Below are 24,347 nucleotides of genomic sequence, written 5' to 3' on the forward strand. Positions count from 1 at the left end.
TAACACATGAAGCCTCAGAACCCTCAGCATTTCAATATAAAAGTTTGAGGGGTGTTTTGTAACTGGCAGTCTCACCATACCTGCTGCCTCAGATAAACCCCACTGATTAAATCTTAACACATTAACAATGGTGAACAAACTCATTAATTATGTCTAAAGCACTTTTAACCATGCCTAATTAACTTGTTAACTTCTAATGAATACCATTACAAGGTTTAACAAATGCATTAATAATGTGTAACAAACTCCATAACAACACCAAAGAACTCTGTATCAAAAAACTAACACTTTCATCCATGCACATTCATAACTATTGTATGTCTATTACATAATCAGATAGATGATCACACTGACCAGTAAAACAGAAACAAAGCACCATGCAGGCAGTCACCAGACATGTATAGGCTGACAGGAAAACATTAACAGGGAAGGAGAATGGATGTTTTTCCCATTAAGTGCTATGGCCTGAAAGATTATACTGATGTAAGGCAAGAAGAGGTTCTGAATGTCATAAACGGGAAGTAACTTGTATCAGTGACAGTGCTGGAGTGAAAATGACACAGTCATATAAAACAAAATATACTTAAAGCCAGCTCAAGTTGCATATAATAAGTATGTATATAAAAATAATATATCAAAATACCCTTTCAGTATAGTATATTTGGTAGATTCGAAAGCACCTTAGTAGATGTGAAACATCAGTTAAAGCAGGTGGAGGCTGGAACAGCCTGTTTATTCACAGTTTGGCCTCTTTCATATACAGGATAAACCTCCCAGCCAAGCCGTGGACAACACCCCAGGATGAGGTGAAGTGAGTTTGAGACCTGTGTAGTAATGTTACAGTGGGCGGAGCTTGTGCAGTAACGTTACAGTGGGCGGAACCACCAGCAGTAACGTTACAGTGGGCGCAGCCTGTGCAGTGATATTACAGTGGGCGGAGCCCGTACAGTAACGTTGCAGTGGGCGGAGCCCGTGCAGTAACGTCACAGTGGGCGGAGTTGACACTGCTGCAGCAGCTTCAGTGTGAGGCATATGCAGTGATGTTACAGTGGGCGCAGCCTGTGCAGTGATGTTACAGTGGGCGGAGCCCGTGCAGTAACGTTACAGTGGGCGGAGTTGACACTGCTGCAGCAGCTTCAGTGTGAGGCATATGCAGTAATGTTACAGTGGGCGGAGTTTCCTGTTGCTGTCTGGTTGGGCTCAGCTGATTATTGCACATTCGAGTTCACCAGTTACTCTGCCTGCTCCTCCTGCAGAGGGGACTGAATGCACTTGGATGTGATCAGACCGATCATACATCGCAAACGCTTTCAGTCTGACTCGGGTGGGCCCAGCAACAGAAGCAGAGGGAGGGAGGTGTTGCGCTGGTGTAGCTCTGTTTTAACAACAAGCTTCAAATCCTGAAGGATTCTTGTGCTATACAACACGCTTCCCTGCTGTAAAATGTTGAAGGTACCGAAAATCTCTCCCACGTTGGAACCGCTAACATATCTATCATCAGACAGACAGGCAGAACGGCAGACAGACAGTAGTTAAAAGTCTAAATTCCATTAATCTGGTATTTGCTAACTGAAGTTCAGTTTCATGGATGTGTACTGTATAAGCATTCATGTCTCTGGCAGCTTTCAGAGCTGTGGGCGGAGCCTGTGGGGTTAAAGAGTGGCTGTTCCCACAGGTCTGGGTGAATAATCCTGATGTCCATTTGGCTTCAGGCCTGGTTCCTGGTCACGTCTACGTCTGCTTTGGTACATCTCCAGGCAGCCTCAAACACAAAACACCACAGGCCTACATGGGTTTTTATGTTGTGTGTGTTTCTGTAACATGGACACAAACATCCATTATTTTCACTCTTTGATGATGGAGCCACGCCTGTGGAGTGTTGACCTCTGACCTCTGGCAGTGTTACATGGTGCAGGTGAGGCAGCACTGTCTGCGGATGGAGCGCAGGACACAGTGGCCGAGCAGTTTCAGCTTAGCACAGAACCGCGAGGACATGGTGTTCCTCTTACACTTGGAGCGCCCTACACACACACACACACACACACACACACACACACACACACACACACACACACACACACATCAGCTTAGAACAGAACCGCCAGGACATGGTCTTCCTCTTACACACAGAGCACCCTACACACACACACACACACACACACACACACACACACACACACATATACTGTACCAGGATCAGTCCTGCACTCCTTCGATCCACAGGCACGCTCACTCACTGGTCTGCTCCTGCTCACACACAGTGTGTTCTTCTCCACCGCTCTAGATCCCGCACTCACACACCACACTGCTCGCCTCTGTACACCTCCACCACAGGTCCTTGAACACTGATACATCACACACACACACACACACCACATACATAGAAATACGGAATCACTTACATTAATCATTCTTGTTTGTCTGTTTCTCTCATGCACACCACGTACATACACACATACACCACCCATGTCTTTGCATCATCACCCAAAATATCACCCACATCTTTCAAAACATGCCAGATGAATGAGACACCACCCGTTTATCACCAAATTGCTTAATTTATCTTCAGTTACATTTTTAATGAAAACAAGTGAAATAGTGCTGTGTAACAGTTTCATATCATGTAGCTGAACAGTAGCACTGAACGGTGTCTGTATGATCTGTGCGACAGTTGCTCTATAGCGCCACCTCTCCCATAGTAGACAAAATGCAGCCAGGCAGCTATGTGATGGTCATGAAGCTCGTTCATGCACTCTTAACTGAGCATTTTGGGTCTTACTGTATGCGGCCAAGCTTGGGAGGAGGAGACACTGACCTCTTGCCATGGCTCAGTGACCCATGTTACACAGGGTTGCGGTCTACAGGGCGCTGTGCTGTTAGGGCGCACACTCTCGTCGCAGAGCTTGTGTTCGGGACAATACACCAATCTCTCCTTAATACCTCCTCCACAGCTTTTAGAGCACTGACACATAGACAGGAGAAACAGACAGAGAGACATTCAGGAAAAGATCAGATGTGCGGTACTCAGTAAATGAATTATGAATCATGTCTTACCAACCATCAAACTGTTATTACTACAGACGTCTGAGAGTGACAAACCGTTATCACTACAGACGTCTGAGAGTGACAAACCGTTATCACTACAGACGTCTGATAATGACAAACCGGTATTACTACAGACGTCTGAGAGTGACAAACCGTTATCACTACAGACGTCTGATAATGACAAACTGAGAGTGACAAACCGTTATTACTACAGACGTCTGAGAATGACAAACCGTTATCGCTACAGACGTCTGAGAATGACAAACCGTTATCGCTACAGACGTCTGAGAATGACAAACCGTTATCGCTACAGACGTCTGAGAATGACAAACCGTTATCACTACAGACATCTGAGAGTGACAAACCGTGGGTGAGTATGTGAGTGGGTGAGAATGTGGGTTGGTGAGCATGTAGGTGAGTATGTGAGTGTGTGTGAGTATGTGGGTGTGTGTGTGTGTGGGGTGGTGTGGATGCATTACCGGTCCCCAAGACGAGTGCCTCCACCGCAGGCGTGCCTGAGGCCGGGGCTTGGTGCAGGACTGGGTGCAGGGCAGGGTGCGACGTGGCTGGGTAGACAGCAGCTGGCAGTGGTACGGCCTCAGAGCCCGTCCACTCTGAGTGTCCACGCACTGCACGTCACGACGTCGCGTACCGCTGACACACCCCTCAGGACACTGCAGAGACACACGCACGTAAATCACATCACTTCATTTGGCTGTGTTAGAGAAAGGAAAGCGCAGTGCAGTGCAGTAGTCTAGTGACCTCTACTGGCAACAGTAGGTAATGCTTTGAGCATCTCAGAGGAATGCAGCAATTAGAGTGTGCCATAGTAGCCAGCACGAATGTGTGTGTGTGTGTGTGTGTACGCTTGCATATTTGTGTGCGTGCGTAGGTGGAGGGTTGGTCTCACCGTGCTCCAGTTGGAGGTGTACCAGGCAGCACAGGGTCGAAGGTTACAGTGTCGGGCAGGTTCAGGTCTGGCCAGTGTGCTACAGTCTGCTTCCACTTCAGAGCTGCACCTAATCCAACGCCATACCGCACCCAGACCGCACGTAGTGGAGCACTGCCTCAGTACAATACACACACACAAGCATTAGACCCACCACTCTGTCGGATCTCAGTGTTAGTGTTCACTTGGGGTTATTGTTCTTGCGACTGCAAGCGTCTGTACCTGACTCCAGTTTCCCACTACCCAGAATGCAGTGCTGTTGTCCCTGTCTTGTGTGTTCAGCTCGCCGTAACCATCGCTGGGTGTGGGTGTGTGACTGGTCGTCAGGGGTGTGGCTGGGAGCGTGGCAGGCAGCCAGCTCTGGCTCCACCCATTGATGTCCGAGCCTGCACCTGCCTGCAGTTTCTTCCCAGGATGTGAGTGTGGGGTCCTGGGCTTTGGGCGCCCCATGGTGGCCTGGGGGGTGTTAGGCTGTAGGACTGGAGCTACTTTAGTCCTAAGGTTTGTCGCGGTGTAGGCGTTGTCTCCGTTAGTCCACCAGGGGGAGCTCCACTGTTGCAGGGGCAGAGACGTATGGCTGGCTGTCTTTTTTATTGTGGGGACCACAGTGTGGATTGTGCTTCTAGTGGTCCCTGGGTTTGATGTGGTTAGTGGCGTGTGTGTGGCTGTTATCTTGGTTGGGCCTGATGTGGTTAGGGGTGTGCGTGTGGTTGTAGTCTTTGCTAGGTTTGTAGTGGTTAAGGGGCTGTGTATGGCTGTTGTCTTGGCTGGGTTTATTGTGGTTAAGGAGGTGTGTGTGACTGTTATCCTGGCTGGGTGTGTTGTGGTTATGGGGGTGTGTGGGTTTGGGTCTGTAGCAGGTGGTTGTACCCTAATCCCATTCTCACTCTCATTCCTCTCTGTATCATCATCTCCTTGTTCCACCATGTAGTCATAACCTGGGGTGTATCTAGAGCCTTCATCGGGAGGCAGTAGCTCAGTGCTACCCTCCTGTTCCTCACTGATGGTGGGGTTCATGCTGGGGCGGTGTGTAATGGTCTGTGTGTCGTCATCTGTGCTGTCACCGTCATCCTTGTGAAACACGTCTGGCGATGTCACGTGTGCAGGGCTCACAGTGGGCATGCTCAGGGTGTGGTCACGCCCCGGCGTGGCTGGGTGGGCTGAGATCGTGGTGGCCCTGGCTGGAGTTTTAGGTGTTGGGTTCTGAGGGCTGACCCTTCGGTAGTTGGAGGAACAGCTCTGGAGGTTACAGAAGACTGTCGAGCGAGGTCGGGTCATGGGGTCACAGTGGACTTGGGGTTCAGTCACACACCGTACAACACGAGACTTGATCCCTCCCCCGCAGGTCAGAGAACACTGCAGCAGAAACAAAGCAGTTAGTGTGCAAGAATGCAACACCACCAAACACACTCTGCTCAAACACACTCCAATACCAAACACTCTGCTCACGCACTCACGGACCTCACCCAGTGTCAAACACTGCACAAACACTACAAAAACACCAAACACCAAACAAAAATGAAACTTAAAAAATACATTTTTAGCATTGATTTAGCATAGTTGACAAATATATGAGTTTTAAATGAGAACTGTTGATATATTTATGGTGAAAATCCTTACAAAAGGAATGCTGATTATCATAAACCCGTGATCTCAAAACCCTATGACCCCACCTTGCTCCAGTTGCCGACGGCCCATGCCGAACCGCAAGTCACATGTCTGTTGCAGGGTACGGCTGCTTTGGGTTGGAGGAGCTGTCTGCAGTCATCGGCGTGCAGCACCCTCTCCTCGCCTGCCACAGTGCGCACGCATAGAACTGTGCGCCTCCGTACCCCCTCTGGGCCGCACGAGGCCGAGCACGGTTGCCATCCTCCCACCCACCACCTGGGCGCAGAGATCAGGCTTTTCATGAGCTCAGTCAGACAGCAGAGCAAGAGAAGCGCACACTCCAGGGTCTCACCTACAAACAGAGGTTTATGAACTAGAGACAGAGGTTTTTAAACCAGAGACAGAGGTTTCTGATCTAGAGACAGAGGTTTCTCAACCAGAGACAGAGGTTTCTAAACCAGAGACAGAGGTTTCTGATCTAAAGACTGAGGTTTCTGAACTAGGGACTCTTGCATATTCTAAGCTCATTTAGGTCATTTGGCCAACCCTGGTTTTTCAAAGTCTCCAGTTTTTCAAAGCATAATCAGGGCATAGAGGCCTGAGGGATGAACGCACCTGGCAGGACAGCCCATGATCTTACACACCTGGCAGGACAGTCCATGAGCTTACACTTGCGATGTCGGTCACTCGGGCGAGTTCCTGGGTCACACAGAGCCTCGTCAACCACACCCACCTCAGACTCAAAACACCGCACAGGCTGCTTCTGTCCACCTGGAGGGGAGGAGGCGGGTCATGACATAGCAGGTAACCATGACAACACTCATGATACACGGCAATGAACAACAATGACGCCAGTACCCGCAATACACTTTATCATCTGAATTACAATAACTGTTCGACCAACACCCATAATGCACTGCACATAACCATGTGACCAAAAAACATAATGCATTGCATCACTGTTACCTTGAAAACAGCACAATATTCAACCACTGACATCATTTACCTAGTTTTGAGTCCAAAGATATTATATACGACTTCACAAGCAAAACATGATAAATGTGTGGTCATATTTCCAAAATGGCATTTTGTGGATTTGGTACTATTTATTTTCTATTTCTCTGGCTGACTGATCTTAAACATTTCCCTACCTAGCCCACAGGTTGCGCTGCAGTCACTCCAGGCTCCATATTTCCAGGTATACTCAGGCTCCAGGAGCTTGTTGCTGGCCAGACGGTTCTTCTTCACCGTGTACCTGTACTGTACGCCTGGGTTTGACTCCTGGAACAGCAACTACACAGCAGCAGAGAGAATCACACCTCAGCACCTTGCACTGACATCAGCACAAACCACAATGACATCAGCGCAAACCACAGTGACATCAGCACAAACCACAGTGACATCAGCGCAAACCACAGTGACATCAGCACAAACCACAGTGACATCAGCACAAACCACAGACATCGGCACAAACCACAGTGACATCAGCACAAACCACAGACATCGGCACAAAGCACGGTGACATCAGCGCAAACCACAGACATCGGCACAAAGCACGGTGACATCAGCGCAAACCACAGACATCAGCACAAATCGCACTGACCCCAGTACAAATCACACCGACCCCAGAACAACACGTTGACCCCAGGGTAAGCACACACACACACACACACACACATACACTGCTGTTTCTTGTGTAGGTAGGCTGCTAATGGTACACGTGACAACTTAATTCTATTGTAAAATTATGCTAATCCAGGCCATACTTTAAAAAGTATTATAATGTAAGCTTAAAGAAAGTACCTGCACTAAGAAAATTGAGCTACACAAAGTGTTTTGTTGCTGTCAGTTTCTGTAGTGCTAATGCTGTATATAACAACAGTCTGGTTGGTAGACTCAGGTGAGGTCAGGTAAGTTAAGGTGTGTCAGTGTCAGTGTTGTGTACCTGCACCATGATTGGTTGGGTGGTGGGCCCAGGTGAGGTCAGGTAAGTTAAGGTGTGTCAGTGTCAGTGTTGTGTACCTGCACCATGATTGGTTGGGTGGTGGGTCCAGGTGAGGTCAGGTAAGTTAAGGTATGTCAGTGTCAGTGTTGTGTACCTGCACCATGATTGGTTGGGTGGTGGGCCCAGGTGAGGTCAGGTAAGTTAAGGTGTGTCAGTGTCAGTGTTATGTACCTGCACCATGATTGGCTGAGTGGTGGGCCCAGGTGAGGTCAGGTTCTCCAGGTTGCCGCTGCGCTCGTAATAGAACTTGGCCCCGCCCACCTGGTACTCGCCGTTCCACTGGATGACAAAATTCCCATTGAGGTAGTACTTCTCTGAGTCTGTTGCCCGCACAGCCAGGAAGTTCCCCGCTTCCTCAACCTCGTGGATGAGGATGTCCCGTGCTCCGGCTGGGATCAGCACCATGTCGACATAATCTGACACAAACATGCACACAGGCCATGCCCACCCATCTGGTGAAGGCTCAGGTACTGGCTGAACTATGTGCAAAACTCTCTGGGTCTAATGACTACCAGCCAGTCACTCCACCTGGCTATACTTGGCAATTGACATGATGCTCAGAAGAGATGTGGGATGAACGTGGGAACAGTGTTCAGGTGAGTTGTACTACAGTGTTTAGGTGTGTGGCAGTATTGAGTGGTATAGAACAGATGAGGGGTGTGGTATAGTGTAGGTGAGGTGTGTGGTGTATCACAGGTTAAGTGTGGTATAGAATAGCTGAAGTATGTGTGGTATACAGTAGGTGAGGTGTGTGGTATACAGTAGGTGAAGTGTGTGGTACAGAGTAGGTAAAGTGTGTGGTATATAGTACAGCTGTGGCCAAATGTTTTGAGACTAGCACAAATTTTGGTTTTCACAATGTATACTGCTTCAGTTTTTATGGTGGCAATTTGTATTAACTCTAGATTGTGAAGAGTGAACAGATGAATTACAATTAATTGCAAAGTTACTGCATTCCAGCCACTGCATTTCAGCCCTGCCACAAAATGGTCTGCTAACATCATTTCAGTGATTTTCTTGTTAACTCAGGATGAGGACAAGGCAGCTGATATCACTCTGTCATGCTTATTAGAAGAGCAGACTGGTTATTTTAAAAGGGTGGTTACCTCCAAAGAAACATGTGTAGTCATCATTGCATTTCCTCAAAAGGGCTTCACAGGCAAGGACATTGCTGCTTGTAAGATAGCACCTAAATCAACCATTTATTGAATCATCAGCTGCAGTGAAGAAAGCTTCAGGGCACCCAAGAAAGTCAAGCAAGCACCAGGACTCCTAAAGAGGATGCAGCTATGGGATCAGGTCACCAGCAATGCAGAGCTTGCTCGGGAATGGCAAAAGGCAGGTGTGAGTGCATCTGCACGCATAGTAAGGTGAAGGCTTTTGGGGGATGGCTTGGTGTAAAGAAGGGCAGCAAAGAAGCCACTTCTCTCCAAGAAAACCATCAAGGACAGACTGATATTGTGCAGGAAGTATTGGGATTGGATTGAAGAGGACTGGAGTAAAGTTATTTTCTGTGATGAAGCCCCCTTCAGACTGTTTGGGACATCTGGACGAATGATCGTCTGGAGAAGAAAAGGTGAGTGTTACCATGAGTCCTCTGTCATGCCAACAGTGATCCTGAGACCATTCATGTGTGGGGATGCTTCTCATCCAAGGGAGTGGGTTTGCTCAGTTTTGCCTAAGAATATTGCCATGAATAAGGAATGGTATCAAAACGTCCTTCTCCCAATGATCCAGGAGCAATTTGGTGATGAACAATGCTTTTTCCAGCATTACGGGCACCATGTCTCAAGGTAAAAGTGATGAACAAGTGGCTCGGTGAACAAAACATTGAAATTTTGGATTGATGGCCAGAAAACTCCCCAGATCTCAATCCCATTGAGAACCTGTGGTCAATCCTGAAAAAGAGGGTGGAGAAGCAAAAAGGTGTGTGTGGTATAGAGTAGGTGAGGTGTGTGGTACAGAATAAGCGAAGTGTGTGGTATATAGTAGGTGAGGTGTGTGTGGTATACGGTAGCTGAAAGGTATGGTATAGATTTGGTGAGGTGTGTGGTATAGCGTAGGTGAAGTACATAGCCATCTCTCTGAGATGAGGTGAGGTGTGTGTGGTACAGGTATTCATACCCCTTTTTTCATGTTACACCTACAAACTTAAATGTATTTTATTGGGATTTTATGTGATAAACCAACACAAAGTAGCAAGTAACTGTGAAGTGAAAAGAAAATGATACATGTTTTTTTCAAATTTTTTAATAAATAAAAATCTGGAAAGTGTAGCATGCATTTTTATTCAGCCCCCCTGACTCAATACTTTGTGGGACCACCTTTCGCTGCAGTTACAGCTGCAAATCTTTTGGGGTACGTTTCTACCAGCTTTCCACATCTACAAGCTGAAATTTTTGCCCATTCTTCTTTGCAAAATAGCTCAATCTCAGTCAGATTGGATGGAGAGCGTCTGTGAACAGCAATTTTCAAGTCTTGCTACAGATTCTCAGTGGGATTTAGTTCTGGATTTGACTGGGCCATTCTAACACATGAATGTGCTTTGATCTAAACCAGTCCATTGTAGCTCTGGCTGTATGTTTAGGGTCATTGTCCTGCTGGAAGGTGAACCTCCGCCCCAGTCTCAAGTCTTTTGCAGCATCTAACAGGTTTTCCTCCAGGATTGCCCTGTATTTCACTCCATCCATCAACTCTGACCAGCTTCCCTGTCCCTGCTGAAGAAAAGCATCCCCACAGCATGATGCTGCCACCACCATGTTTAAAGGTGGGGATGGCGTGTTCAGAGTGATGTTCAGTGTTAGTTTTCTGCCACGCATAGTGTTTTGCATTTAGGCCAAAAAGTTCAACTTTGGTCTCATCTGACCAGAGCACCTTTTTCCACATTATGCTGTGTCCCCTACATGGCTTGTGGCAAACTGTAAATGAGACTTCTTATGGCTTGCTTTTAAAAATGGCTTTCTTCTTGCCACTCTTCCATAAAGGCCAGATTTGTGGAGTACACGGCTAATAGTTGTCCTGAGGACAGATTGTCCCACCTGAGCTGTAGATCTCTGCAGCTCCTCCAGAGTGACCATGGGCCTCTTGGCTGCTTCTCTAAGTAGTGCTCTCTTTACCTGGGCTGTCAGTTTAGGTGGACAGCCATGTCTTGGTAGGTTTGCGGTTGTGCCATTCTCCTTTCTTTTTCGGATGATGGATTGAACAGTGCTCCATGAGATATTCATAGCTTGGGATATTTTTTATAGCCTAAGCCTGCTTTACATTTCTCCACAATTTTATCTCTGACCTTTCTGATGTGTTCCTTGGTTTTCATGATGCTGTTTGATCACTAATGTTCTCAAATAAACTTCTGAGGTGTTCACAAAACAGCTGTAGTTATACTAGAATAAATTACACACAGGTGGACTCTATTTGCTAATTTGGTGACCTTTGAAGGCAATTGGTCACACTGGATGTTATTTAGGGGTATCAGAGTACAGGGGGCTGAATACAAATGCACGCTACACTTTCCAGATTTTTATTTATTAAAAAATTTGAAAACCATGTATCATTTTCTTTTCACTTCACAATTACTAGCTACTTTGGGTTGGTTTATCACATAAAATCACAATAAAATACATTTAAGTTTGTAGGTGTAACATAAAAAATGTGAAAAAGTTCAAGGGGTATGAATACTTTTTCAAGGCCCTGTATAGTACAGTAGGTGAGGTGTGTGGTATACATGAGGTGAGGTGTGTGTGTGTGTGTGTGTGTGTGGTATACAGTAGGTAAGGTGTGTGTGTGTGTGTGTGGTATACAGTAGGTGAGGTGTGTGTGTGGTATATAGTAGGTGAAGTGTGTGGTATACAGTAGGTGAGGTGTGTGGTATACAGTAGGTGAGGTGTGTGTGTATGTGGTATATAGTAGGTGAAGTGTGTGGTATACAGTAGGTGAGGTGTGTGTGTGTGTGTGTGTGTGTGTGGTATACAGTAGGTGAGGTGTGTGGTATACAGTAGGTGAGGTGTGTGTGAGTGATATATAGTAGGTGAAGTGTGTGGTATACAGTAGGTGAGGTGTGTGTGTGGTATACAGTAGGTGAGGTGTGTGGTATACAGTAGGTGAAGTACCATTGCCATCTCTCTGTGTGTAGCTGTCATTCACAGTCTCACAGGTAGAACCATCACCCAGACACACTCCACAGAGATCCTCCTCTGCACGAGAGTCTATTCCATAATCACAGCCCACTGCCTGCACACACACAGACACACACACACACACACACACACACACACACACACACACACACACATATATATATATGGAGTAAGACATTCCCTCATACACACGTGTGTGGAGTAAGGCATTCACACACACACACACACACACACACACATTACCTTGCACACACCACTGATGCAGATACTCCTGCTGTTGTTAATGAAACAGGGAGTTCCATCTGTCACAGTGTCCAGCATCTTCTCTGAGAAATCCTCACTGACAGGCCTGCAGTGGAGCTCACAGGGCAGGTCTGGAAGGAGGTGGGAGAGAGAGAGAGAGAGAGCCAGAGAGACCGACAGAGAGAGAGAGAGAGAGAGAGAGAGAGAGAGAGAGGGAGAGAGAGAGAGAGAGAGAATGAGAAAGAGAAGAGAGAGGTAAAATAGTATGAAGAAACTCTTTCTCTCTGTGGTCTGTATTTACACTGTAAATTCCAGGCAAGGTATTTATACTGTAAAGTCCTAGCCAGGTATTAACACTGTAGCAAAGCTCTGAGCAGCTATTCTCAGTCAAAGCCACAATGGTAAAATGAATGTGACACATTTCAAAGCATTTTGAAAGAAACACTGTAAAAGGGGAGGGAGGCTCGCAGTGGGAGTTTTATGAAAATGTACACCAACCACAACCTGCTGCAGTATGAAACCGTGACTTTAAATCTCCCAGACTAAAGGGAACAGAAAGAAACAAATCGTGGAGCTTCTTACAGGGTCTGTGATGTAGCCCTCAGACTGTGTAAGAACCATCACTGTCTCTGGATACTAAACCACAAAACTAAAACTGAATTCCTAAAGTAGTTATAAATTCTGACTGTGTGCAGTGAAAGCTCTAGAAACATTTTGGAGTTTAGAACTCTGGGTGTCTGTGGAAGAGCTTCAGGTCGTCCTATGGTTTGCGGAATGTGATGACAGATAAGATGTCATGAATACACACGCGCACACACACACACACACACACACACACACACACACACACACACACACACACACACACACACACACACACTAGGGGAATAGAACAGCCCCAGGACAAAATTCCACTGAAAGCAGAGCATTATGGGAAAGTGTGTGTGGTGTAATCACACCGTAATTCAGCCTGCATAACTAGAATCAGTATCTTGAAGTGAAACGTGTCACAGTTCAGACAGAGCCACAAGGAGAACTGTATATTCATATGGAAAGAAACAGCTGTAGGATCTCCTTCACATACGCATTACCATATATATTAACTTCCTTAACATAGGTCATTACCATAGACATTAACTGCTTTAACATAGGTTATTACCATAGATATTAACTGCCTAAACATAGGTCATCACCATAGACATTAACTGCCTTAACATAGGTTATTACCATAGATATTAACTGCCTAAACATAGGTCATCACCATAGACATTAACTGCCTTAACATAGGTCATTACCATAGACATTAACTGCCTTTGAGTTTAGCTTCTTTAAGTGCCTTAGTGTGCAAACAAGAGTTCAACAGATTGTCAAACAAAACAACGGTGGACAATTCAGCATGCATTACTGCGTGAGGATCTGGAGGCAAGAAGTGTTAAGTAATGGAAGGTGTTGAGGTACTGTGACATTTAATGGAAGGTGTTGCGGTATAGTGTTGAGTAATGGAAGATGTCGAGGTGCAGTGTTGAGTAATGGAAGGTGTTGAGGTGCAGTGTTGAGTAATGGAAATTGCCAAGGTTACTGGTGTGGAATACAGGGATCCACTGGTAGAGCTGGTTGTGGTAGGGCACTGTATCAAACTCGCTGCACTGCATGTCTCGAAACGTCGGCTGTTTCTGAGCACACGGAGCCGTGTTACAGATCCTGTAGCGCTTACGTTCCCCAGTACAGTATTTTCCTCCAAACTCTGGCCTGGAGAAAGAGAGACAGGGAGTGATAGAGCAGGCGAGAGGGAGAGAGAGAGAGAGAGAGAGAGAGAGAGAGAGAGAGAGAGGGTGAAGGAGAGAGACAAGCAGTTTAAACAATCAGGTAGGATTGTCTAAGGTAAGTACAGAATAAATTGACAAACATGGACGCACAGAGAGATGGGGAGATGCTCATCCCACCCAACCTAACTCATGCAAACAGTCTGTTATGTTAAATAAAACACACTGCCCCCGTAAACCTATACCAGTGAGGAAGAGGAACATACACATAGAGAGACGTACAGAGACAGAGGCGGGGTCATACTTGGGCTGATTGCATTCTCTCTCTGCTGATTGGACGCCAGACCCACATGTGCGTGAGCAGTGGGACCACGTGCTCCACTGGCCCCACCCACCATTCACAGTCTCCGGTAACTTCCCCACAATCACACATTCTCCTGAGATACACCACTGATACACACACACACACACACACAGATAAAGAGCCCAGCAGTACATTCAGTCATACACATTTTTTCTGTTTAACGTGAAGTGTCTGCCCCTCACCTTTCCTGGACCACACCTGGTTCCGTCGATCGGCGAGTCCAGTTTGGAGCGGCAGGACCCGTTCACAGAGCACCACAGGATCTGACACACATTCTAGACCCACAGACACCGGACACAGAGAGGTGAAGACGGATGTCCACTGGGAGGGAACTGTCTGCTCTGATGTGGCTCTATAATCTAATCTAATCCCAGCCTACCAACAGAGTCCCTTCTATTACATACAAAATAACTGCATGACTGCATGAACTCCACTAATTGGCTTTAATCTAAACTAGTTTTGCAATGAGCCACTCTGTCGGAAAAGCACAATTCTTGGGGGGCAGTCTCGCCCAATTAGAAGCATTTGTGGGAGGGTCATCCCTGACTGACAGGTAAAATTACAGTATAATCAAGTATAAAGTGATTTGATTTGCAGGAGTACCAGCCATGGTTGTAAACAGGAGAGGGTGTTGTTAGTAGGAGGCGCAGTCTTACGTCAACCTCGGTGCAGAAGGTAGCGTCAGGGCCGTACTGCATCTGGCACTGGTGCTGTCGTGTGTACCGCACCCCTGGGGCCAGCAGGCCTGTGCTGAGGTCCTTCTTAGACGGACGGTCGTTCAGACAGAAACCCCAGCCACGACTGAAAAAGAGGAGAGGAGTACCGTGACAGAGAGTAAGGCTGAGAGAGAAAGAAAGACATGGGAGAGAGAGAATAAGACTGAGACAAAGAGAGAAAGACTAACAGACAGAGAGAGAGAGAGAGATGTCAGATTCTGCGGAGCCCAAATGTCTCCACAATGACAGTGAAACATTTGTGTTGTTGCATGCATGTGTTTGTGTATGTTTGGGTGTATGTGTGTGAATACGTGTGTGTCCATGTATGTGTGTGTGTGTGTGTGCGTGTGTGTGTGTGTGTGTGTGTGTGTGTGTGTGTGTGTGTGTGTGTGTGTGTGTATGCGTGTGTGCTCACTCTAGGAAGCGCGTGATGTAATCCTTGCTGCAGGAGGACCATGTGAGGGGGGAGGAGTCGTACTGCAGTTGTCTGGACATGATAAAAGCGTGTCTGCCATTCACCTCACAGTCATTCCCCTGGCCATCATGCTGGATCCCGAAACTACACACACACACACACACACATACACACGTCACAGTCATTACACTGGCCATTGTGTTGGATCCTGAATCTACACACACACACACACATACACACACCTGCACACACCTGTGTCCGAGCTCGTGTGCGATGGTGAAGGCGACAGGTAAGCCTGAGTCCTCACTGATACTGCAGGAGCGGTGCGGCTGGCACATGCCAGACAGGTGAGACAAGCCCAGCGTTTCACACGGCTCGTTCCTCCCTGCACAGATGTCCTTCCTGACACCACACAAACACCACACAAACACCATGCCAGCACCTTCACTTCACCTCACTCATCAAACACCACGCCAGCACCTTCACTTCACCTCACTCATCAAACACCACGCCAGCACCTTCACTTCACCTCACTCATCAAACACCACGCCAGCACCTTCACTTCACGTCACTCATCAAACACCACGCCAGCACCTTCACTTCACCTCACTCATCAAACACCACGCCAGCACCTTCACTTCACCTCACTCATCAAACACCACACCAGCACCTTCCCTTCACCTCACTCATCAAACACCACGCCAGCACCTTCACTTCACCCTGTTTGTCTGCATGTTTGGCTGCATGTTCTATTCCCAGTTCCACTGGGAGGTTACAGAACTCCAGTGAAACACCAGCTTCAGTTTGAACCTCTTCAGTTTGAGATGCGTGTGTATCTGTGTTTGTGTGTGTGTTTCTGCAAGGATGTGTGTTTGTGCATGTGTATGCATGTGTGTGTCACACCTCGTAATGAGCAAGGCGACGTCATGGTGTGCAGGGTGTGTGTCACTCTGGGGATTGACGCTTTTCTGCCAGCTACAGAAACTGGACAGAGTTGAATCTGCATGATGAACAACCTTCAGCCCTTTCTGACAGTACACACATGCACACACATACACACACACACACACACACACACAAACAGCTGTGATGATGGACAAAGTTGGGCTAATTTCATGCTTTAGTATTTCATTTTAACTCTAGGCCTGATGGTGTGTGTGTGTGTCGCAGACGGAGTGTAACCTTACACAATAGTGTGATACCATGTGATTTAACTGTGAGGCAACTATCTGATGATTTCCAATGTTAAAGTGACACAATATGAAATTTCTGCTTCACCAAAATAAGGTTGCAAGTAAACACTTATTAAGCTCTGCTTCAAAACAAACTCTAGGATAACTGTCATCTTTTGACCATAAAAGAGTGAGGAAATCTTTAATGACTGGATGACTACTGCTGTTTCTCTACCCTCCCATCTCTGCATAACTCTGGTAGAATAAAACCAAAATAGAATGAGCAAAGAACCACTGGACCTGCTCAGAACCACTCTGACCCTTCTCAGAACCACACTAACCCTCCACAGAACCACTCTGGACCTCCACAGATCCACTCTGACCCTCCTCAGAACCACACTAACCCTCCACAGAACCACTCTGGACCTCCACAGATTCACTCTGACCCTCCACAGAACCACTCTGGACCATCAGACCTTCTCAGAGCTGCTCTGGAATGAACAAATCACAGAGTCAGTCTAGTCCTGCTCAGAGACACTCTAGACACGCTCAACCTGCATTTTCTGTACTGTAGTGACACCTCTGCTCCCTGTAAGGAGTTTATTTTCAGTCTACAGGCAATCAACACAATTTCCTTCTCAGGTATAAATACTTTAGCTCACAGGTAATTGAAGAGAGAATAAACATGTATAAATATAGGGTGTGTAGATGTTTGCTCAAATGCTAGTGATGGCATGTCAAAGCAGTTTAAATGAATTACATTTGTTTTTCTGTTTAGATCTGGTAAACATAAACTTGATTGAAAACTTGGAGCTCACTAAGAATAGCCACACTGAGTCTCCTTGTTGTGTGAATCATGAATTGTGAATCGTTATATATTGAATCATGACTCGTGAGAAGTGAACACTGCTCATACCTCCTCCCCCTGCAGCAGAATGAGTCTCACCAGGATGATGTGAATGGCATTACCAATACTGGCATCATGGAAAATACCAGCCACCTGTAGTGCCACACACACACATGTTGGCACCTCCCATCAAGATGTTCAAAAATACTATTTGATTACAATTGCGGCATTTATCTGACACTTTTATCCACAGCAACTTACAATTATGACTGAGTACAATTTGAGCAGTTGAGGGTTAAGGGTCTTGCTCAGGGGCCCATCAGTGGCAACTCAGCAGTGGTGGCCTGAAGCAGCAACCTTCCAATTACAAATCAAGTACCTTAACCACTGAGGTACCACTGCCCTTGTAGACCATAACCAAAAACTCAGGTGTTCTGAATTATAAATCTAATTTTCATTCATGAATCTTTTGAAATCATACACAAAGAATCATGAAATCAGTATATCAGCCATAAATCACCTACTCCCAGTGTGGAAATGATCAAAACTAGTCTGAATCATACAGCCTGAATCATGATGAGCTGAAATGATTCCTATACTTTGATTCAATCTGACTCAGACTCACCATGTTCATGATAGTGAAGATGTAGCTTTCCACGTTACTGTTGCCGTGGTACTGCAGCACTTTCGAGTCGGTCACCACCATGGTCTCCACCCAGCGCTCCGTGCTCACAGACCGGGGAGAGATCCGTCGCCGTGGGATCTGGTCCAGAGCAGCGTTCCGGTCTGCACTGTCCAGCTGCTCCTGCTCCCAAAGCTCTCTGTCCTTCTCCACCCGCTCGGAGTATGCACGACCATCTGTACACACACACACCCACACACACACACACACACACACACACACACACACACATACACAAACACAGACAGAGCACACCAATCTGTAGAGCAGTCCTCTGACAGACACTGCTCTACATTTCACCCGCACGTCCCATCCACACAAGTAAGTAATGACCTTTGACCCCGCAGGCAGTGTGGTCACGCTGAGCATGTGCGCCACGGCGTGCCCGGGGCTTGCTCCAGACGGAAGTGCGGTAGATGACGTGTGGTTGGTGGGGGTGGGTGACAGTTGGGGTGTGACCACGGACAGGCTCCATCAGAAACAGCCCCCCTGGGAGCGTTAGCACACCCATCTGAAATATAGCGCACACAGCACACACACACACACACACACTTTCAACTTTGACATCCACCCCATCCTCTAAAGCCCACCCCTTCACCTTTGACATCCAACTCCTTCCCATCCTCTAAACTACACCCCTTCAACTACAGAAATATACAGCACTGCTGAATAAAGGAGCCGTGTGTGTGTGTGTGGGTGGGGGGTTGAACTTGCCTGCAAAGGTGAATCCACAGACCTGTCTGAATTCATACAACTAGCTATTACCATTGATAACCTACGACAAGCCCTGACAGTCGAGTAGTCTCTGAGAGAGGCTCACTGTCTCGTCTGTCTCCTAACGTCGTGACCACGTAGGACGTAACGCTCATGCAAGTGGATCGATCCAGCCTTTCAATGCGTGAGAGAAGTAGACGCATTTCCCTGGGCCTCTGCCTCTATTGTGGAGGAGAGGGTCATTTTCGTGTGCATTGCCCTATCCGACCGAGAATGAGAGTAGAGGCTATCAGTCCCTCAACACCCATAAGACAGTCTTCTATCTTTTTATTAAAACATAAATGACTAACTTTGCCATCCTTAGTCTCGGGGGGCGCAGGTCTGAAGTTTTTTCAGCTCTCTTGGACTCTGGCAGAGCTGGGAATTTTTTAGATTCCAGAATAGTCACTATGCTGGGAATACCTACTATACCAATAGATCCAGTCCTGCGCATCCATTCTCTCAGTGGTCAGCCCATTGGACAAGAGAGGTAGCTACACTACAGACTGTTCCCGTTACCTTACAGGTGGGACTGTTCTATTCTCATACTATCCAGCTATTTCGATGCCACTAGCTCATGACAATATTATCCACAGTGGAGAGTCCAGGGATGCCAGATCTCAACACTATCCCTCTTCCCTCTAGAGAATACAGTGATGTATTCAGTAAGACCAGAGTTGCTGTTTCACCTGCTCACAGGCGGTGGGACTGTGCTATTTCCTACCCAGATCCCCACTTCCCAGGTTAAACCCTCTCTCTCCTCAAGAGGATGCTGCTATGGAGGCGCATGTTCAGGAGGCTCTTCAGCAAGGTTTTATCCGTCCTTCGACATCTCCCCTCGCAGCCGGATTCTTCTTCGTAGGAAAGAAGGGAGGAGGTCTACGACCGTGCATTGATGACAGAACATTAAAGGAGGTAACCGTAAAATATCCTTATCCTCCACCCTTGAGCTCCATTACATAGGAAAGGCTGCAGGAGCTAGAATCTTTACCAAGTTACATTTGCGCAGTGCTTACAATTTAATCTGCATAAGAGAAGGTGATGAGTGGAGGGCTGCTTTTGCCACAGCAAAAGGACATTATGAGTATCTGTTGGTACTTTTGAGAGATGATAGATACCTTATTGTGTACATTGATGACATATTTATTTACTCTCAGTCACCTTCAGAACATCTGCAACGCGTCACTGCTGTTCTAACCAGACTCAGACAACACAACCTCTATGCTAAGGCTGAGAAATGTGAGTTCCATCAAACATCCTTGACCTATGTAATGATCCTGTCCCAGTGGAATGTCCCCTGGGAAAGCCAAATATGCCCACAGTCCAGACAGGGGACCTTGTGAGATGGGCACATACCTCACTGTGTACTGGACCTCCGGGGATTACGCGTACTACCAAGGTGGAAGGTGGGAGTCTCTGGCAAATGACATACGGGATTATGTGATGTCCTGTACAGTGTGGGCTCAGGCCTGCACCCTGCTCAGTCTCACCGGTGAGGCCCATCCCTGGCCTGTTCCCAAACGTCCCTGGTCCCATCTCATGGTGGTTTTATAACCTATCTACTCATCTCAGAGGGTAACACTGTGTCTGACGTGTCCTGCTCTCTACAGCCAAGGAGACCGCAGAAACTCTATTTACTTTTGTTTTCAGGACTTACAGCTTACCTGAGGATACAGTGTCTGATAGAGGAACACAATTCAGCTCTCAATATTGGAGACAGTTCTGTAGATGGCATCATTCTGACCAATCTCTCCTTTTGTCATCACTCCCAGGCCAATGGGGAGGTAGAGAGCACAAACCAGGAATTAGGGAGATTTCTCACTAGTCATTCTGATGGATCTCAATACCTCCCCTGCTCAGAACATGCATGAAATTCACTCATCTATACAGCTAACTCCTTTTCAATGTGTTTATGTATTTCAGCCAGCCTTCTTCCCATGAGGTGACACCCCTACTGACATCCCTGCTCTGGATCACTGGTTGCACAACAGTGCCAAGACGCGGGAGGCCAGCACATGTTCAGTTAAACTGGGCCATCCGGTCATGACAAGTGTTTGCAAACTGCCACCAGTGTCTCGCACCAGTGTTCCATATGGGTATCCACACACAACATGAAATTGGGGTTATCTTGCTGCAAATTAAGGCCCCATTACCTCAGCCCCGTTAAGGTGCTCAGAAGGATCAACCCGGTTTCTTACCGAATACAAATCCCCTCACGCTATCATATCAAGCTGACCTTCCATGTCTCCTTACTGAAACCAGTACATTATAGCCCTTTACCTGCTCCTGTCATTCCTCCTGCTTCTCTCCATATTATTGGCCAGCCTGACTGTTTGGTGCGGGAGATATTGGATTCCGGCAGGCGAGGGGGTCACCTGTAATACCTCATTGATTCGGAGGGGTATGGACCACAGGACCAATCATAAATGCCTTCCAGAAACATACTGGATCCATCGCTCATCTCTGATTTCCTTGCCACTCATCCTGATTGTCCCAGTCCTGGAAGCCGGGGCAGGCCGAGGGTAGTTCATTCTCGGTCGTCTGGAGCTGCCCGTCAGAGAGGGGCTTCTGTTAGGAATTCTGCCCTGCCCACTAGGTTTGCCACACCCAGACTAGGCAGATCACCTTCTCCTGAGTACTAATGGGCAACACCTGTTTATCACCTGTTTATCTCCACCTTATAAAGACTCACGCCTCCCAGACCTCTTCGCGAAGTATTGCCATCCTAGTAAGCTTACCAAGCGTTATCTTCTTTTGTTGTTTTTTCTAGCTACCGACTTCTGTTTCCTCCCCAGACTACGCCTCGCTCCCAGCCCTTCGGTTCGCTCTGGACTACCGGTTCTGACCCTACCGGTTTGACTGACTACTCTCTGCATCATGATCTCCTGGTTAATAACACTGATCCTATGAATTACTCTTAGAGTCCTTATCTGTATGGTGAACCAAATAAAGACTTTCGCATTTGGATCCAAATATACCCATGTCCTAGCGTTTGTGTGTGAGAGAGAGAGAGAGAGAGAGAAAGAGAGAGAGAGAGAAGGGGAGTGTCTAGTAAATGAGTGTAAATGAGTAGAGGGATTCTGGTCACCAGTTGCAGTGAAGTGGAAAAATAAGAAAATGGTGAGTGACAGCCGGATGGATCTCCAAGTAATAACAGCCATACGGATCTCCTGGTGACTGACACTCAGACAGATCTGCTGGTGACTGACATTCAGAGAGATCTGCTGGTGACTGACATTCAGAGAGATCTGCTGGTGACTGACACTCAGACAGATCTGCTGGTGACTGACACTCAGACAGATCTCCTGGTGATTGACACGCAAACAAATCTGCTGGGGAACACACTCCTGCTCCCACTGCTCCAGACACGTTGCACCAGCTACACACACAGAGCCTACTGCAGAGTCAGTCCACACGCTCTCACACAGTCAAACAGTCTCTCTCTCTCTCTCTCTCTCTCTCTCATTCTTTCACTGCCCAGCCAGAGTGAGTCATGCTGGTTGATGACACATTGATGTGTTTCTAAACTCTCTTCTCTCCCAGTGGGACCCCCCCCCCCACACACACATCTTCTCTTCTCTCCCTCAACACATTTGTGGGGGGGTTTTCTTTTGGTTTTTTTTGCCATATCTGCTGATTCTGCTGAACCCTGAATCATCTGCCTCTGTGTCTGCACAATACCCATGTGTGCACACTCAATCTGCTGCAGCTCTGAGAGAACACACACACACACACACACACACACACACACACACACACGCTCACACACACACACACACACACACACACACTCTCTCTCACACACACACACACACACACACACACACACACGCACAAACACAGTGGTCTCACTGCAGATAGGTGTATGCTAAGGTCTGTGGGGTTAGTTTAGCAGAGCAGATCTCAACACCATCTCTGGACCTGCAGAAAGCTCCCGGCCATATCAGCTCATTACTTAGACGTGGCGACTTGGACGCAAACTCCGTTCATATTAACGCTGGATTTTACGCTCTTAAATGAAAATGAAGGAAATGATGTGGAAATGCGTATTAGCTCCATCCAAAGCGAACTTTAAATGTTATTCAGGTTTGAATATAATATTAAATATTAAAATTGTAGGCTTATATCGGGTGTATTTGCCGTTTTGTACTTTTCCGGCGTTGCCACTGAAGCAGAGCTAATTAATGCCTTACCAATCCGCGGCAGGTGCTGAGCGCCGCGGGTCCTTCCACCGCGCCGTGTCGTACCGTGCCGAGAAGGTGACAAGCGTTTTCCACGCGAGTCCTGCCTTTAGTCAGATTACACGGACGTCTCTCTAAAGCGTAGTCTTTCGCGAGCAGGTTGTCGTTGACGGTGAGATTGAGAGTTAAAGCCCGGCCGTTTAAACGTAGCTTGTAATACACCCGGCGGTCCGGGCTGCTCAGGTCTCGCTTGTGTCGGCCGTGCGTGAACTGGTGCGATACGACGTGCGAGATAAATCGGCCATCCTCGTCCACCTTCTCGGGATGAACCACGAAAAACTCCTCGTGCGATCTGATGAAATGCTCTGCAAACGGGGGAGGGAAAAAACAACCCAAAACTGTTAACCTGGAAGTGCATGCGTGAGCGTGAGATCAACGAGTTCAGTATGAATCCGCAGCCATAATCAATGCATAATTAATGCATTCTCGCGGAGAAATGACTGAGACTTTCGCGAGGGTCCCGCCGGCCCACTCAGTGCAGCGTCTTCCCACTCGCTTACAGGCACGTTATCCTACTTTGTCAAGAAGTTCGCCGTGTGCCGAAAGCAAACGGATTGCCCGGTTTTATTACCGCTTCTTTTGGCATGCAACGTTGCAAGGAAACTTAAGGTTTTTTTCAGCTCATTTTGTTTCCACGGGCTTGTTTTACGAGAAACACAAACCTTGTTCTGTGTCGGGAAAGAGGTAGTCCGACCCGGAGCTCGCGACGTGGCCGACGGCCAGAAGCAAAACCAAATGCAAGCGCAAAAACGGCATGTTTCGGCAGAACAAATGCAGACAACAAGGAGGTGGTCATGAATCGTGTGCGCTTTGGCGACCGGTTTCGCGGGCGTGCGGCGCGACGCAAAAGTCAAACATAGGCAACGGTGCAGAATGGAAGAATATCATAGACGCACGATGGGAGGAGTGATCCCGCCGAGTGTCCCGTTTCTCAGAAGCACGGAGGGGGAGCGGAGCGGACACCAGAGCCTCAACCGTCTTAAAATAAGCCCACAGCACTCACAGCACTGACACGTTACTGGTTTTAGAGGGAGTGCACTCCTATGGGCTAAACCTGCCCAATGACGCCCAGAATAGCAGCATATCTGTGGTAATTACGAAGTAATAAATGTATTTCTGAACCCATATGAAAAACTGAAACCCTCCACCGCCGGTCATCACTGTAACCACAGCGCGCTGCCTTCCGCTGATGCAGCGCTGATGGTTAAGCGACACATGAAGAAACTGGTCGTTATAATTCCTCGGGGCGCTTCTTCCTTGCCGATTTCCATGCATGGGGCTACAGACCATCCGCAGTGTTAGGAGCTGAGGATTAGGTCTGGATATGATCAGCGAAGCGTTTGCGTTTTCGTGCCAAATGCCTCACGATGGACTGGACTCTTTTTTTTTTTCTCTCTGCAAGTTTTCGAAG

General features: G+C 47.4%; 1 protein-coding gene across 1 annotated transcript; it reads right to left on the minus strand.

Moving 5' to 3' along the window:
* Positions 1-24,010, minus strand: adamts12 (ADAM metallopeptidase with thrombospondin type 1 motif, 12). The gene is made up of 25 exons (XM_035526135.1): positions 23,599-24,010; positions 22,889-23,241; positions 18,276-18,453; positions 17,886-18,118; positions 17,330-17,413; positions 16,145-16,269; positions 15,494-15,643; positions 15,242-15,385; positions 14,767-14,911; positions 14,293-14,385; positions 14,051-14,196; positions 13,563-13,732; positions 11,984-12,114; positions 11,714-11,834; positions 7,779-8,023; positions 6,754-6,895; positions 6,247-6,373; positions 5,668-5,878; positions 4,217-5,350; positions 3,956-4,108; positions 3,525-3,719; positions 2,816-2,962; positions 2,192-2,345; positions 1,892-2,021; positions 1-1,814 (listed from the first exon to the last, which is right to left on the minus strand). The coding sequence occupies exons 1-24, from the start codon at positions 23,690-23,692 to the stop codon at positions 1,903-1,905; spliced, it is 4,794 nt and encodes a 1,597-aa protein (XP_035382028.1). The 5' UTR covers positions 23,693-24,010; the 3' UTR covers positions 1-1,814; positions 1,892-1,902.
* Between the last annotated feature and the right edge of the window lie 337 nt (positions 24,011-24,347).

Source organism: Electrophorus electricus, chromosome 5 (genome assembly GCF_013358815.1).
Source record: "Electrophorus electricus isolate fEleEle1 chromosome 5, fEleEle1.pri, whole genome shotgun sequence".
Taxonomy (NCBI): Eukaryota; Metazoa; Chordata; class Actinopteri; order Gymnotiformes; family Gymnotidae; genus Electrophorus; species Electrophorus electricus.

What these genes read in the sequence shown, in the direction of transcription:
- adamts12 (XM_035526135.1), bottom strand. Translation starts at nt 23,692, where the DNA reads ATGCCGTTTTTGCGCTTGCATTTGGTTTTGCTTCTGGCCGTCGGCCAC. An exon ending in CTCATGGACTGTCCTGCCAG is followed by an intron (nt 5,879 to 6,246) that starts GTGTGTAAGATC and finishes CTCTGCGCCCAG; the next exon opens with GTGGTGGGTGGGAGGATGGC. An exon ending in GGAGTGCAGGACTGATCCTG is followed by an intron (nt 2,022 to 2,191) that starts GTACAGTATATG and finishes GTGTGTGTGTAG; the next exon opens with GGCGCTCCAAGTGTAAGAGG.